Genomic DNA, 17,172 nt, shown 5'->3' with positions numbered 1-17,172 from the left:
AGAACTGCTGAATGAAAGTCTCACGTGTTTGCCAAGTTGGCATGCATGGCAGAACTCGGGAGGCTTCGTTTTGTTACAAGCTATGTAGTTATTAGAAACAAGACGACGAAATGATTCAACGCTGGGATGTCCGAGACGTTGATGCCATGTAGTGGAGGTAGTGAGGAGAGCATGTTGGACATGTGTAGATGACTGTGGTGTGAACGGGTAGAGATCTCCGGTGCTGTCACACCGGAGGAGCAGACGATGAGTCAAGTAGTCTTTGACAGAAAAACCAAACTCGTCAAAACAAACAGACACTTTATTATCACGTGCAAAACGACGAACATAAATAAGATTTTTTACAATGTTAGGTGTTATAAGAACGTTAGAAAGGTAAAGTGGTCGGTGGATATTAGGCAACACGCAATGACCAGTGTTAGTGACGGGAATGTTGTTCCCGTCACCAACGACAACCGAAGGGTACATGCAATAATTAAAAATGGGCGTATGTGTATTATACCCATTTACTGCCACCTAGAACATTTATCATGTGCACACTTTCATAGTTACATTAGACAAATCTTTGATCCTAATTTCTTTCTGACAAAAAAAAAAGTAGATCTTCTTTTAATATCTTTGTTTAGAAGGCGTATCTTATCGATCTTTCTTTTTCTTTTCTATGTTTATTATTAAATAATAATATAATAATCGGCGTGGGGCTGAGCCGTCTAGCTTGACTAGGTTCCAAACCCCGAAAAAAAGAGAATATATATAGTCAAAATCCTTATTTGCAGCACTGAAGAATATTGTTATCGTCGACAAAAGTAGCATATCAAAGCGGTACTTGATCCTTAGGCATAGCAAGCCACGGCGTAAAAGAAAAAAAGAAAACGCTACGGAAAAGGAGAAACCGTCAAGAAATCTGCAACTCCATAAACAAATATCAGCTTATTTAATGCGACAAATAATAAAAAAAGAAGTTACTTTTGTTTATTTTATTTAACTGTAAGTGTTTTCTTCCAGTCCGAGCTTTCGCGAGTTCGCCGCTCGGACTGCGGGGGAGTGTTAGATGGGTTATTATAGGTTGGCCCAAGTCTAATTGTGGATTGGGTCCATTAGGGTTTTATATGAATATTGTACTCTATAAATAGCAGTGTTGTAAAAGTCGTCCGACTTGACCGACGCGTCGGCCGATGCGTCGTTTTTTTGGGTTCTCCGTCCCGTTTTTTCTGAAAACGACTCAAAAGACGGTCGGAGCTAAAAGTTCGGTCAAAGTCTGTCAAAGACCGTCAAAACGGTCAAAGTCAGTCAAATTTTCGTCAAGATCTGATATATTTTAAAATTAGGGTTTGTTTTCATATTTTAGGCCGCTCTTTTCTCCGTGTCCTTACTGATTATGTACTCGGTAACATTAATTGAGTTTAAAATTTGATTGTTTTTAAATTCAAGTTCTTATTTAAGAAATTTATGGTACATAATCAACCATTTTACATATATATAAATATATATTTAAGAAATTATTAATAAAGTCAACGTTGGTCAACGACCGATGCGTCCCCGACGCGTCCCCCGACTCGGCCGACGCGTCCTTTTTAGGTCTCGACCGATGCGTCCCCGACTCGCGACTTTTACAACCTTGATAAATAGTGATTATGATCATCAATAATATTCACGGGATTTCATTCTTTAACATGGTGTCCGAGCGGGTATGATCCCGAGGACCCGGTCCATATCCTTAATCTTTTCTTTTGTTTATCCGGCTGGAAAAAGAACCCTAGCACAGCCGTTAACCTTATGTAACTTTTAATCTATCCTTGTTTTAAAAATAAAATAAAAAGTTCAAAAGATCCATCATCAATTGTAGCATGAGCGTATGATGCTTGTTCTGCCGCCACCTACCACCTTCATGGGCTTACAAAGCATAAAAATAATAGCAATACTATCGGCTAACAAAATAACGGCACAATTACTACTACAAAATAAATTGTGATTGTGATAACTATAATAACCCTAAAAATGAAAATACAAAATCGACTGTGTATAATTACTGCACGTCACGAAGTTGTGATGTGCTTCAGCGGTTGTTGTCTGCTTCCTTTAGGGTAGGTCAGAAGTTCGACCCCCGTTGACTATATATTAACCCACAATTTCATCTCTGCCATGAACTTCCACCCATGACACCTTTTTCACATCGCGTTGGGGGTAAAGGGGAGGGGGGATTTTACCGTCCATGTCCCGTATGAGATTGATGCGGGTCTCCTCCTGGGCACGCAGTTGGGGACATGTATAATTGTATAGGAGATTAACGCGTGCGTGGGTGGTTAAGTCCCCTAGGTGATCCTAACAGCTGTCCAAAGAAGAAAAAAAATTTACTGCACGTCACAAGTGAGTCTTTTTGTATTTTCATTTTAACATATAAAGCGTGATCAACAAGTTTCTCCGTATTACGTTTAAGTAGCTTTTAATTATTTTTAATTTCTTTAATTCTTTCATCAATGACATCGTTGGCCCTTCTTCATTCCATCTATTGCGTCGATGGTTGGTACGAAATCTTCTGCCGCTTGTCTTTAGAATGAAGAAGTCATAGAAACACGAAGAAATCCGATATAATAGTGAGGTCCATATTATTTTGTTACCGCCTCTTACTACTGATTTTGTTTTGTGTGCATAAAGTATTCTTAGTTAATGTGGAGTTCATCAAAGTTTCAATTTCAGTCATTTGATTGCACTAAGTAAAACTGAGTTATAGTTAAATCTTTGTTCTAAAAGATTGAGTAACTATTGACATGACGCTGAAATGATGCTATATCTTTCTAGTTTTTCGCTCATATGTTTTGAGTAGTCCTAGGGCGTGTTGATCTTCCTCTATTTGTGACTACACCAAAACCTAAGTTTATATCATAGGAGTAATAAATGTTATAATTTTTTGTACGGAGTTGATCCATAAACCAACTTCTATTTGAGTACATCACCAAAGAAAAAAACTTTTGGAACGTTTTTACCATTTTCAATTAATTGCCGAATCACACTCTCTTTTCTCAATTTAAAAAGGCAGTAGTATTATTTGGAGACTCCGAAACAGTATAATCTTCAAAGATCGCTCTTTTCAAAAGTGTTACGTTTTTTACTCCATAGTGACAACGACTTTTAACTGGTTGGATGTTGGATATAAAAAGAAGAGATGTAATTGGATGATGTTTCCTTTGCCTCTGTAATTTTTGTATTTTTGTAAATTTTTTCTAGCTTATAGCTATTTTAATAAAATATTAGCCGTTCAAAAAATAATAAAAGCCAAAAGTACTAAAAAAAAAATTGAATTTGTTAATGTATGAAAAAAGGCTGTGCAGCGATTAGTCCTATAAATTAATCCAACAAATATACATCTCTACAATTTACAAAGCGTAAAAAACAAATCCGACGTGTAAGTCTGACACACACTCCATATCCTCAAGTCCACGTGTACCTTTTATTTGCACACTAACCAATTCTTCATTCAGAAAAAACATTGACACCTGTCCCTGTAAAAAACGTTTTCTAAAATTCAACTCCTTTCTCTTCTATTTTAATCTCCTAAATCTCTATCTTCCACTTATCACATCTTCAAAAAATAATCCGGCCGCCGGAACAACAAACCGTCGATTCTAGCAACCACCATTACAAATCATTAAATCATTACAAAATTAGACACCGATCGGTACAAATTTTGCTTTTTCCGACGTATAAAAATCAATCGTTATCTACAAATCAAAAATCGCAATTATCATCTTTTCTCCTTTTAGTTTTGATTAAACAAAAATTAGGGTTTCTTTATTGCGATTTTTGGCTACCTTTGAAGCTTCTCATCAAATCCATCCATCCACGAACGATTTGTGTAAGAAACCCTAATTACATCCACGCCATGCCATTCCGTACACTGCATCCTTAATCCTCTCATACACCGCATCACTAATTCATCTGCTACAAACTCTAATTACATCTACGCCATGCCATTCCATTTCACCTGAGTAAAATTGCATATTAGATCTTCTGCTGGAATGGGATTTCGATCAATGGATTAGGGCTTCAAAACAAATCGTGACGTTTATATAACATCTCCAACAACAGCAAGAGGTTAGGTTCATAATTGCTTTGTGTTTCGCTGGAGTATTTTTACGATTAATGGATTAAGGCTTCAAAACAAATCGTCAAATTTGATGGCTGTAAGTAATGTAATCATCATTTAAAGATCATTATTTTTTATATGTGTTTTGATAACCTCCATTTAAAAATCATTATTTTTTAGTTGTGCACAATCATGGGGTTGAATCGATGTTTGTTTATGTATTTTATTTTACTATAATATAATGATATAATATAATATAATGATGATTGTAGCTTTTTTTAATGAAATCCTTAAATGATTGAGAGTGTATATATAAATTAAATATGTTCTAAAATTCGTGAATTTTGATATAAATTAATGATTAAATGATGATTAGTTTTCTTGATTCGGATAATGGTTCATTCTTATTTGAATTCCAAAAGAGCTATACGAAGCCTTATAATCTTGATTATTCTGTAGATTTTCATTGAATCGAGAAAAGAAAGATTGCGCCAAGCTGCAGATGAGTCTATTGAGATACTCTCATCCATGAGTTCTGCTCCATCTCTATCCACAGATCAAGACAAATGAGGAAATCTTCCATCTTAACTAGGTCCTCTTTGAGTTCTTTGACTTCCAATTGTGGTGCACCTAGGTATGTTTTCTTTATGTTAGAATGAAGCAAGTCGACCGTATTTAGTCTACTGATATGGATTGTCAAGTTCTCTATTTTCTGTGTGTGAATTTCACTGAAACATATTATCATGTTTTCATTCTTTTTGGAAGTTTAATGTGTTTTGATGTATGTTTTGTTGCAACTTATGTAGATCGAAAAATGTAGACTGTCAAAGAAAAATGTAATGCATTGTGTGCTCGGAGAGCTAATGTGGCTAGAAGTTTCACCTTTCGTGATTTAGCTTCTTCTACAAAAAACTTAGGATTTTATTTTGATATGATAAGGTGGATTAGGTAGTGTTTTTGACATATGTAGTTTGGATGTATTTGGGCATTGTTATCTATAATATGTGAATTTTATTGTGTATATGGATACTGAAAGGACCCGTCCTAATCCACCTGGACGAAGTCATCAACATTTGGTCCCATTGCGATGATCAGCTCCAAGTAATGTCCTTATATTGAGCAAATGCACAGCGGAAGACTTAATTCGTACCTGAGAATAAACATGCTTTAAAGTGTCAACCAAAAGGTTGGTGAGTTCATAGGTTTATCATAACAATCATTTCAATATGTTAATAGACCACAAGATTTTATAATCATAAACATAATACACTCGCAAGTGTATGTAAAGCACTCTAAGTGGTTGAGCACTTGGTAACCATACTTAACATTTAATCAACGTCGTATATTCCCTTTATTATGAAATCTCACTACACCGTACCAAGTGTAGTCACCAAAACGAAGTACTGTGCAACCGTTGAATACTGGTCGTCCAGTCCGGTTGGGGTTGTCAGGCCCGATAGATCTATCAACAGGATTCGCGTTTACAATACCCATGTAAATAGTAGTTACCAAGCTACAGGGAAATATGCCAGTGGTACAACTCAACGTAGAATATATTTTTAAGTACTTGTGTCTATTTTGTAAACATTTATAAAAGCAGCGCACGTATTCTCAGCCCAAAAATATATATTGCAAAAGCAATTAAAAAGGGAGCAAATGAAACTCACTTTTGCCTTGAATGTATTTAATTCGACTTGGTCTCCGATAGATATCACGAACCTAACCATATAAATAATATATCAACATATTTTCTTTTTAAGTAATCGTTACATATATATATATATACTTTTAATACTTTTAATATTTTCTTAGTCCGTAGTTAGCAGTTCGATGTTAGTGGTCCACAATTAGTTGCTCAATAAAATAAATAAAGACCCCATCGTATTCGTATTGATCAGAATTAATCTTGACCCATGGTACCATGTTGTCAAATGACGTGTTGCGTACATAAAGTACCGTGTTGTCAAATGACGTGTTGCGTACAATCATGAGGTCTTATGATTAATCTTCTCGTGTTGTTTACGGGTGGTCCTGAAATATATAAAATCAAATCATAAGTAAATATATATGAAATATCATATTAATTAGAAATATATGATTAATTTAATTTTTCTCCAAATATTTTCGTAGCTAAACTAGCTTCGCATACCCGATCTTGTTTTAGTCGTAGTTTCTTCATTACAACTCCGTTTTTGTTGGTTCAACTTGCCACTTCCTTGGATCGAGTCAAATTTTAAGAATATGAACTGAAAATACCTTAGGTTGTATTCGAAATCAAAGGTTATAGGTCAAACTTTGGTGAAACTTATGAAAGTCATCATTTTCCATCATAAAAACAACATTTAATGATCATTTTTCTAAAAATACTTACACTTTGAGTTAAACCATGAAATTTTTATGTGTTAACATATTCATAAGAAATATCATTTTTCCAGAATATGAACTTCCAATTCAAAGCTTAAGATGGTTTTTAATTATCCAACCCAAAACAGCCCCCGGTTGCACTCCGACGACGTAGATTCAGTTTTTAAGGTGTTCTTTGTAAAACCAAGTTATATCTTGTTAAGTTAGCATATCATTATGATATATTACAGGTCTTGAAGTGTTTTAAAAGTCAAGTTAGAAGGATCTATTTAGTTTGCGAACAAGTTTGAAATCATTCAAACTATGTTCTTGTTGTTAAAATTTTATACCACAAAATAAGATAGCTATATGAATATGAATTGAATAAGATTATGAATAAGGTTACTACCTCAAGTTACTTGGATAAAGTTACTGTAAGATATGAGAAAAATCCTAGAATCAAAAGAGTGGTGGAGTTGGATTGAAAGGTTGGAAGTAAACATGTTTACTTGGAAGGATTTTTGAAGTGTTCTTGAATGGATTTTCTTATGATGATTAAGGGTTATTTTTGAAGCTAGATCTTCATGGTTATTTGCTGAGATTGTGAAGAACACTTAAGGTTCCTAAGAGTGTGTTTTTGGTTAGAGAAAATGTGTAGTAAAAATGAAAATGGAATGGAGTATAAATGGTGGTGAAAAGATGTATAAATTTGTAATATTGTGCAAAAGTCTTGTAATATGCCAAATTGATTAATCATGCATGCTAAGATCCAAAATTGGCTGACTCATGGCTGCTAATAAAGTGATTGTGATGTGTATATACCAATAGTAAATACGTATATAAGCTGGGTATGATACGGGTACATATACCCTAGATATACGTATAAAAATCTTGAGAAAACGGAACGAGGATTCAAATATAGCTATCTTTTGTAAATATACTTATATTGTTTTATGTATATAAATCCTTTAAAAGTGATAAAATACATATCTATACGATACATGTATAAGCATTATAGATTATAAGTATATATATCAAAGAATGTTACGTATAATTATCGTTTTGAAAACTTAAGTTACTAGTTTCAAAATATACTTATAACTCATTGTCATTAGTACACAATGAGATGTTAAACCATCCTTAGATCATGTTAAATATATATAAATACATATATATACACAAACGTATAATTATCATATGTTATATAGTTCGTGATATCATCGGTCATATTGGACGGTCAAACGTTGTGTAAAACTCTTTTCAAAAACACAAGTCTCAACAATTTGAATTGCTTATCATGTTGGTATGGTTTAATTTATGTAAATATTAATCTCATAAGTATAATTTGGTCGGAAAATTTTGGGTCATTACAGATACATGAACAACCTTCAGTACTAATGCTCACTTTGAAGAGGTTTGCCGTCAATCAATAAACTTAAAAAAAGATGATGATAAATCAAGATTTGCATTTGATTCCAGTAGGAAGTAGGTTCAGTTTTATACTATTTTCTTGATGATGGGTATGCATAATATTGTTAATTAAGAATTGAGAAATAGGAGTTATTAAATTGGAGGATTAGAGAGCTAGATATATGATCATATCAATAGTTGAGTTCACATACATCATTATTTCTATCTGATGGTTTTGGTGGATGGCTTTAAAATATTGCTCCGTGCTTACAAACCACGAGTTCTGTTGTACGATGATGCCATTTGTAAGTACATGAACACTTTAAGGAGTTAAGATGCTACTTGATTAAAACTACGACTTGGTAATTGTATTACCAAGTCTGGTGTTGGATCATTGACATATCAAATGTAGTTAGGTTATGAACAAAAAACTTACGCCATTGTTGTTTATTGTTTAAGTTGTTAGAAGTACTCAGTATGTGATAGAAATGGGATAGACACACACACATAATATGTAGTTAGAAACTTAGAATATTTTCAACTCGATGCAGGTTTTCTTTTCCTTCTTTATGTTTATATATGACTACCCTTTCAAACTATACTAAACTTCAAAGTCAAACATAGCTACCTTAATATCTACGTTGATAACTATATGGGATTATGGGTGGTACTTGACATCAAAGAGTATCTATTTTTGGCATTTGTCATGAATTCCAATGTATTTAAACTTAAAAGTAAGAATAACAAATCAATCTTTCGTTGGAATTTTAAAATTTGTTTGACCTAGAGAGTCAGTGAGGTAGATACTATCAATGTTATTCACAGTTACCATACTTGCAGGTTATTGGAGCTGTTGGGTTCTAAATCAACAACTAGAGTATCCAAAGAATTTTGATACACAATGAGCTTCCCTTATCGCAAGTTGTTGGTCAAGTTGGTCTGAAGTATTGATTCAACTCTCTTGCTCTGAACTTGATGGAATAAGTATATATGTAAAGGTATGTGTCATCATATACATAATATGATGATTATACTTTTTTCTATTTTTGTGTAATACAAATGATAAGATGGCTATGAAATTCGATATAAAATAAGGTATTTGTTGTTGTTGTCTTTGTTATTGTTATTGCAACTCATCAAATATTTTTAGTTATAGTCAATACCATATGTCCCTTGATTTATTCATTTTCTTTATATGAAGTATAGGATACAAATGAAGTATTAAGTTGAACATTATTTGGATCAGATCGAGATGGCAACCAACATGCCGATCTTTACCTTGAAGTCCTATTTCAATAAAATCGACTGAGTAAGAGTTTTTCATTCACTTTGATTTGTTTTTTTTCATTATATCGTATTAACCGTGTTCTTCATCCTGTCGCTTGCTGGCTAAGGAAACATGCAGGGTTTTTTTTTCTTTCTATTGTTTGAAAAAATAAAGCGACAGTGGATATGAATGAAAAATTGCTATCATGAGTCTACAGTTGATATGAATGATTCATTATATCGTATTGCAAGTATCATTTCATATTTGAGCCATTTGTTTGTGCTTAAGGTAATTTTTGTTTATTTTATTTTTAGCGTTTTCGGTTATAAGAATACATTAATGGAAGATTAGATGAATACCTACTCATCCATTATTATCATATTAGTTCATTATTATCATTTTCTTTGTTTATTCTCTCAGTAAGGGCTATTAGATGGCAACCACAACTATAGGCCATTGTATAGCTCATTTCATTGAAGCAGATTCAACAAAGTAACATTTTTGAGGTGCAACAAGACATACAGTCTACACAAACAACCAAGTAAGTTTCTATATTGTTATCATTTGTAACAAGGAAAATCAAATTATAAACTGATATATAAGCTATATTATATGCTAAGTTTGTGTATATTTATGTACCAGAGATACAATATTTTTTGTTCACTGTCGATGAATGGTTGCTAATCCCGAGATCGTAGAACTCCTGATCGAAACTCGGACTTTTTCAGCTGTCTCGACGCCTGCAATGGAGCATTTGAATTCTGTATAATTGTTTAATGTATTGCAGATTATATAAGATATTAAAGTGCTAAACCAAGTTGTAATGTTATGATATTGCCTTAAAGTGTTAAATCAAGTATATATATATATATATATATATATATATATATATATATATATATATATATATATATATATATATATATATATATATATATATAAACAAGTTTTTAACCTCTTTTGTTTCATGCTATAATAAAAAGTACCCAAAGCTATGAACTTTGCATTGTAATTGTATTCATTATTATTAGCGTTTACAATACTAATATTTTCAAAACATTTACTTTCAATACAAATATTATCAATAATGACGGTTTTTGTCATTGTAATTGTATCAAAGAGCTAATCGATATTAATACTAACGTTTTCAAATACTATTTTATAGAGTTGCCGTGCAACGCACGAGATCATAACCTTAGGTGAAACCTAACATATATATGTTACTTGGTTGAAATTTATGGAAATATAAAAATAATAAGTGACTTCACGCGTGGTTTATTTGTTCAAAATGCATTTTTATAAATTCTTTAGTTTTAATACATATACTACTAAAGTGTTTCGTCATTAAAATGCTATCAACAACAAACAATGCTATACAAATAGTAACAATTACGAAAACTATTTTTTATAGCTGCCGTGCAACGCACGGGCTCTTAAAATCTAGTGCGTTTATATTTTGAGATTAAAATACACATAACTTAGAGTACAGGGTAGTAAATTGTAAGTATTTACTTGGTTCGTGGTAGTTTACATTTTACAACCACTTGTACCCTATTTTTCATTTTCAGACCAACGTTACAACCACCGTCACCGTCTACACTACCAATTCTCTCCGTCGCCGACGCCGGCGAACAATGGTATCGGATTCAGACCTAATCAGCCGGTTGCATGAGTACTTAGACACGGCTGATCTCACCACTACCACCACCGCCACCGTTCGCCGGCAGCTAGAACAAGATTTTGAAATCGATTTAACCGATAAAAAAGCATTTATTCGCGAACAGGTCGATCTGTATCTCGAAAATAAACAACAAGAAGAGGTACAAAAACAGGAACTTGAAGAAGAAATTGAAGCAGAACTTGAAGAAGAAATTGAAGCAGAACTTGAAGAAGCAGAAACTGATGATGAAATTGAAGATAGTAATAGCAAAAGTGGCGGGAGCAGAAAAAAAGGGTTAGGGTTTCAATTTGATTTAATTATTATCGATTTTTAATATTTTATTGAGTTAATTGTTTTTTTTGGTTGAAATTGGAGGAAGTGAAGTTAGAATGATGGTGTAATCTGTTACCCTAAATTGATATAGATTTTAGGATTACTAAAAATGAATGAAACATAATTACACTTGCTACTATTAATAGAGTGATGATGGTGATATAACAAGAAGAGTGGTACTTAGGTTAGGCACTTAAAAAGTGTTAGAATGCAGTTTGCTTTGAAATTAAAAAAAAAAAAAAACTTTGTTACTAATGAAAAACAAATGTAGAAGATGTGGAATCCTTAGAGCATTGGGTGTTGCGATGGTCAGTTTTGATGACCGGGCTCTGACTTGACTGACACTGAAAAACTGACATTGGTGAGAAAGTGGAGTGGTTTAGTGCCACTTTCAGTGTCTTGTTGAGAGAAAATTAATTTTGTATTATTATTTGATTAAAAGAAATGTAAAACCCATGTCCAACGGATAAATTTTCGAATTTGGAACCCACTCTCAACAAAGTGACCAGCGTCGAGCACATAACTTTGGAATGGAGACACCGAAACTGACACTGAAGGGGTGTCGTTGATGGTCAGTTTTCGTTGTCATTCGGGAAGTGTCGCTGAAACTGCTTGTCGATACCTTTTGCTCTTAAAAGTTGGATGGTTCTCAAATAAAAACAAAAATATTAATCTTATTTAACCATGGAGGTTCAGTAACCTTATTTGGTTATTTTACTTGTCTTGCAAATGCAACTTTGTTATACTTTTCACCTTTCCTGATTTGGTTCTTCCATTACAAAGTGTGGTGTATCTATAACTTCAATTTGAATGTATTATTTAAATATTAAATATAAATATGTTTGTTTGAATAAACCTTGAAGTCCAAGAAATGCTAGAAGGTGAATGCATGTTATTATAGGTTAACTATTAACATTCCTCGAAGGTATATGCATATCTTTTGCAAGGAATAATGAAGAACCATGTAGATAGTGGCCAAAAGCCTATGATTTACGTTAAAAATGTGATCTTTTTTTACTTGTAAATATCAATAACCTTGTTCAGTTGCTCTACCTGTCCTGGAATATCAATTTTGTTGTGTTTTAGCCTTTCTTGACTTACATAATCTGTTTCCAAAAAAAGGGTGGTGAATCTACAACTTAGTACAATTTAATTTGAGTTTTTCTTTAATAACAAAAAATGTTACTTTGTGTAAATATATACCTCTTTGTTAAATCAGGTCTAAAAAGGAGGACAAAGAGGTGAAGAAAAAAGGGGGTGGATTTACCAAATTGTGTAGTCTTTCTCCACAACTTCAGCAGTTAACAGGGGTAGCTGAATTAGCCAGAACAGAGGTAGTATAGCAATAGTATTTTGCATACATGTTCATTTGTTTATTTTATTTTTATGGGGGCTTTTGTAATCAGTGTAAATTTATACGTATCACGTTAATTATAGGTTGTTAAACAACTTTGGAGCTACATAAGAGAACACAATCTGCAAGATCCAGCTAATAAAAGGAACATACGTTGTGATGGACCATTTCGTGAACTTTTTGGTGTGGATACTATTGACATGTTTCAAATGAATAAGGCCCTTACAAAGCATATATGGCCTTTGAATTCCGATGGTGGTACTTCATTCGCTATTTCTCTATGTGGTCACATTCTTATTGTACAAGCCATCGGTTTTTTGCACTTCATATTGAATACCATATTTTTTCTTATTTTTTTCGTGTTCTGTTTATCATTTTACCTTGATGTTCATCTTCTTTGGGGTCTTATTAAACATTTTTTTTATATCTGCAGCTTCACCAGCTAGTGCAGTACCAAAGGAAAAGAAACCAAAGAAGGAACGGGAAGAAGGTAAAATATTAATGATTTATGAGTATAGTTTACAACTTACAAGTATTTCAAGTATTTTATTAAAAAGATATGTGTGTATAAAATTTAGGATTTTTTTTTTTTTTTTTTTTTTTTCAGTTTGTTGATCTTTCGCATACGTTTTTACCGCATACTGTTTGTTTTTCTGAAGACATAAGATAAAATTATGTCTTAATTAGTCTGCAAACCTGTAGACTTAGAAATGTGCTTCTTAGTGCTGTAGACAGGATTAAGTTATTTTTCGACATAAAAACAACCAACATCACTATTCAGCACTATTCAGCATACAGACCTTTAGACACATCATCTCTACTAACATGGTCCGCAGATCTCCAGACAAAAACATCTTAAAAAAGCAAACATCACCTTAGAGCACCATAGAAGTGCATAGTCGTTTTCATTTTCTTTTTTCTATCACTTGATTGAAATTGCTATTTGACAGATTCAGATGAGCCAAAACGAAAGGAGAAACGGCAGAAAAGTGCTGGTGGTTCTTCGGGTATTCTTGCTCTGATTCCACTTTCAGATGCTTTGGTTAAGTTTCTTGGAACGGGCGAAAACGCGTTGGCACGTTCAGATGTTGTGAAGAGAATCTGGGACTACATTAAACAAAATAACCTTCAGGTATGTAATGTACGCCATACATACCTCTTCATATGTAAAAATTATGCAATAGTGGCAACTGTTAACAGTTGCATCATCTGTTTGATTTGAAGGATCCATCTGACAAAAGAAGAATTTTGTGTGATGAGAAGCTGAAAGAGCTCTTTGACGTCGAAACATTCGTAGGATTTAGCGTTGCAAAACTTTTAGCTACTCATTTCATTAAGGCAGAAAGGTGAGTCTTGCTAGTTAAGACTTGAGAGCATAAATTTTTGGGAAATTTTGCTTCGATATCTAACCGCCCCTGTTATAACGCTACGGCGTGTATCTTTTGAACAGTCTAATGAAGATATCGAACACTAAAGATGCTTATATGACTCTTGGTTTTGGCCAAACTTTTCAGAAACATCCTTTCGTTTATAAATCTGTTACATTTTAACTTTGAGCCCGTAATTTTTTTTTTACAAATCACATCCTTCTTTTATAAGAATGAATAGAATGCGTATTTGAGTAAAGAAGGTTTAGGTTGCTGTTATGGTTTTAACCTTTATTTAGTGAGTGAGTTTTTATATGAACCGTCTTTCACATGGTTTGTACACATTTAAAGCATTCGGCTTAAGGAGGGTGGATCTTATAAAGTTGAGGAATTGAACATGACAGCTGATATCATGGTAGCAACCATGTTGAGCTTTACTTATTCTAGTTCAAATTCTAATCTAGCTTGAATGAGTTGTACTTGACCTATAATAAGTCGATTTGAGCTCATATAAGGATGTTACTTGAATGGTCATTGATTTCTTATAGTTCTGATTAACATGCAAGTGCTAATATGCACGACTCCGTGTAAAGCTAAGGGTGCCAAAGAGTAAAGTTGTTGTCCAGTCATTCAAGCTCAAGCTCGGCTCAAGCTTTTCCTAGTCGAAAGTAATTGTGTTATTGGATGGAGTTCAATTTAAGATTTCTTAAATGAGTTCCTCAAATGCATTTCGAAACTCCAATCAAACTTGCCTCATGATCTGCCATAATCTCTTTGATCCCTTTATCCATGTGCCGAGAGATTTGGTAGGAAAGTGGAAGTCATGATACAAAATCGAGTTTCAGCTTAGCTTTAGGTGGTTGAGTTGAGCTCGAGTGCAGTTTGGTTCATTTGAAAGAGGTATCCAGATTTTTAACTGACGTAAATGACTGTAGAAGCCACTAACTTAAGAGCCATTGCTAAGATCTGTTTAAAAACAGCCCAAAACGTCACAAACACAGCTAAAAAAGTGACAAAATTGCACAACCAACATCCCAAACTTTTCCTATACAATAAGGCATCTTTTGAAGACGTTAATTGAAAAGGCTATTTTTCTACTGTGAACTATTCAATAATTTCTCCCCGATGCAATTGTGTAATTTTTTTAAGAATTGCGTAAAATCCTCATTAGATTTATTAAATATATATACAATCTGTGTAAAGCATTCCATAAATTTGTTAAAGACAATAATCCGTCAACAATTATTTCGTAATTAATTAACCCTTGCACACTAGATGCGGTGGGATTCTTTGTAGTTTTAGTTAATTTAGATTGTAGTTTCGTGTTCAAATTACAAACGTTCCCTCAACTTCGGCTATATTTACACAACGACCCTTCAAGTTTATACTTTCTCAGGGGTTAAAAGTGTAAATATATAATTTTATTAAAATAAAAGAAACTAACTCCACCCGAATTTATAACGGGCCCTATCTTCTCGCTCGGTGCGTGTTAAATTTTTTCGAGACCACCGTTCAATTACGAAAAATCCTACCAACCCAACGGGACTAACTATACGCGAAACGGACAATTTTTTAAAAAACGCTAAATACAACGACAACCCGTATCTTCCCGCTCGCCATGAGTTAAATTTTTTCGACGACAACGTCAAACTCGAAATAATTTTTATGAACAAAACGGAACTAACCACGTTCGAAACGGATACTTTTTAAAAAACGCTAAACACGACAGCCCGTATCTTTCTACTCGCCGCGAGTTAAATTTTTCCGACAGCACCGTTACACTCGGAAAAATTTATTGAACAAAACAAAACTAACTACGTTCGAAACGGATACTTTTTAAAAAGCGCTTAACACGACATATAAAACGACGCTTAACACATGGGTCGTGAACCCCTCTGTAAATACACAACGCTACGTTAAATACGAATACATAGCCCGAAAGATCTCGCCGCAATGCGCGGGCCGGTCCGGACTAGTTACGATTAAAAGACGGTGTCATTCAACCTAAGAATGTATCTCATATTCACATTACGATTAATCACTTCAATTAATTTAGCAGTATCAAATAGTCACATCAATTAAAGAGATCCACATTCAAATTAAATATTGTATTTTATATTTCACATAAATTTTATAAAACCTAAATTAATTAAGTAAATAGAATACTATCATTTTAACCCTATATTTACTAAAACCACTGTTGCAAAACACCCCGTCTCGAGCCGTCTCGACGTCCGTTGCGACGGTTTGGTGACTAGCCCGTCTCGTCTCGAAAAAAACCGTCTAATATGACAGTCAACGGTCAAAATTCGAGTCAAAGTTGAAAAAAATCAGGTCAAAGTCTCTCAAAATTCGAAAAAGCCAGAAAGTCGGTAAAATCGGTCAAATTTGTCGAATTTTAGTTTGAATTTTCTGCATTATATTAACGGTGATAGTAAGTATGAGTATAAATTAGTTAATTAAAGTTTTTGGCTTTAAAATATGTACACATATATACATTTATATACTTATATATTTAAAAGTCAACTTTGGTCAACGTCCGTCTCGACCCCGTCTCGAACGTCTCGACCTTTTTAGGACCCGACCGTCTCGACCCCGTCTCACGTCTTTTGCAACCTTGACTAAAACAGTTATATTACTAAAACAGTTGTGGTTTTAGGTCGTTTTACCCTCTCCATCTTTTCCAAACGACAAAAACAACCAACTTACAAACCTGGTCCTCATACAAAGTTAGCTTTGTCAATTTCTCAGGGCAAAAAATGTCCAACTATTATTTTATTTAAAAAACTCAAACAAACCCCACTCAAATTTTTAACGTCTCATATTTGTCCGCTCGTCACACGTTAAATTTTTCCGACACCACCGTTCAACTTGAAATAAATTTACGAATACAACCCAACTAATTATACGCAAAACGGACATTTTTCTAAAACCGCTACGGGCTATCATTTTATATATATACATAAACGTATAATAAACAGCTCAATTACGCGATTTTTCAGGCGTTAAAGACGCTCATGGCATCATGTATACTAAGTACTAATCAAGTGTATCCTAACACACCCGCCGTAACGGGTTTTTAATTCTATAAATACAAAACGCTAACGCGTTTTTAGTTCTATAAATACAAAACATTACTTTAAATATGAATATTAAACCGGGAAAGCCCCGCCGCATCGCACGGGCTGATCCGGATCTAGTTTAATCTAAATAAAGTTGTTGAAATTTGAGAATACTATGTAGAAGATGAAGAATGAGGGCAAAATCAGTCCCGATGGATGAAACAAGATGCTGTACACAAACAAAAGAACGATAATGTTTCTGGCCCAGGTTAACCAATTCAAACTTTATGGG

The 17,172-nt window shown here is 33.7% G+C and overlaps 1 protein-coding gene and 1 long non-coding RNA gene across 4 annotated transcripts; both read left to right on the top strand.

Moving 5' to 3' along the window:
• Positions 1–3,475: 3,475 nt before the first annotated feature.
• On the top strand, positions 3,476–9,620 carry LOC139857693 (uncharacterized). Of its 2 annotated transcripts, XR_011762627.1 has the most exons (5): positions 3,476–4,181; positions 4,544–4,718; positions 8,678–8,835; positions 9,044–9,146; positions 9,232–9,620. It is a non-coding gene; the product is annotated as an uncharacterized lncRNA (long non-coding RNA). The 2 variants fall into 2 exon arrangements; XR_011762626.1 differs by having other exon boundaries at positions 9,044–9,620.
• Positions 9,621–10,650: 1,030 nt separating this feature from the next.
• Positions 10,651–14,426, top strand: LOC139858078 (uncharacterized). 2 transcript variants are annotated; one of them, XM_071846930.1, is made up of 6 exons: positions 10,651–11,058; positions 12,317–12,431; positions 12,535–12,706; positions 12,885–12,941; positions 13,402–13,583; positions 13,676–14,426. In XM_071846930.1, the coding sequence occupies exons 1-6, from the start codon at positions 10,739–10,741 to the stop codon at positions 13,799–13,801; spliced, it is 972 nt and encodes a 323-aa protein (XP_071703031.1). In that variant the 5' UTR covers positions 10,651–10,738; the 3' UTR covers positions 13,802–14,426. The 2 variants fall into 2 exon arrangements, with proteins under 2 accessions (XP_071703031.1, XP_071703030.1); XM_071846929.1 differs by having other exon boundaries at positions 10,655–11,058; positions 12,535–12,709; positions 13,676–14,412.
• The last annotated feature ends 2,746 nt before the right edge of the window (positions 14,427–17,172 follow it).

This window comes from Rutidosis leptorrhynchoides, chromosome 7, assembly GCF_046630445.1.
Source record: "Rutidosis leptorrhynchoides isolate AG116_Rl617_1_P2 chromosome 7, CSIRO_AGI_Rlap_v1, whole genome shotgun sequence".
NCBI classification, from domain to species: Eukaryota; Viridiplantae; Streptophyta; class Magnoliopsida; order Asterales; family Asteraceae; genus Rutidosis; species Rutidosis leptorrhynchoides.
The sequence above is the reverse complement of the archived record's forward strand: the minus strand, read 5'-3'. Positions and strand labels throughout refer to the sequence as shown.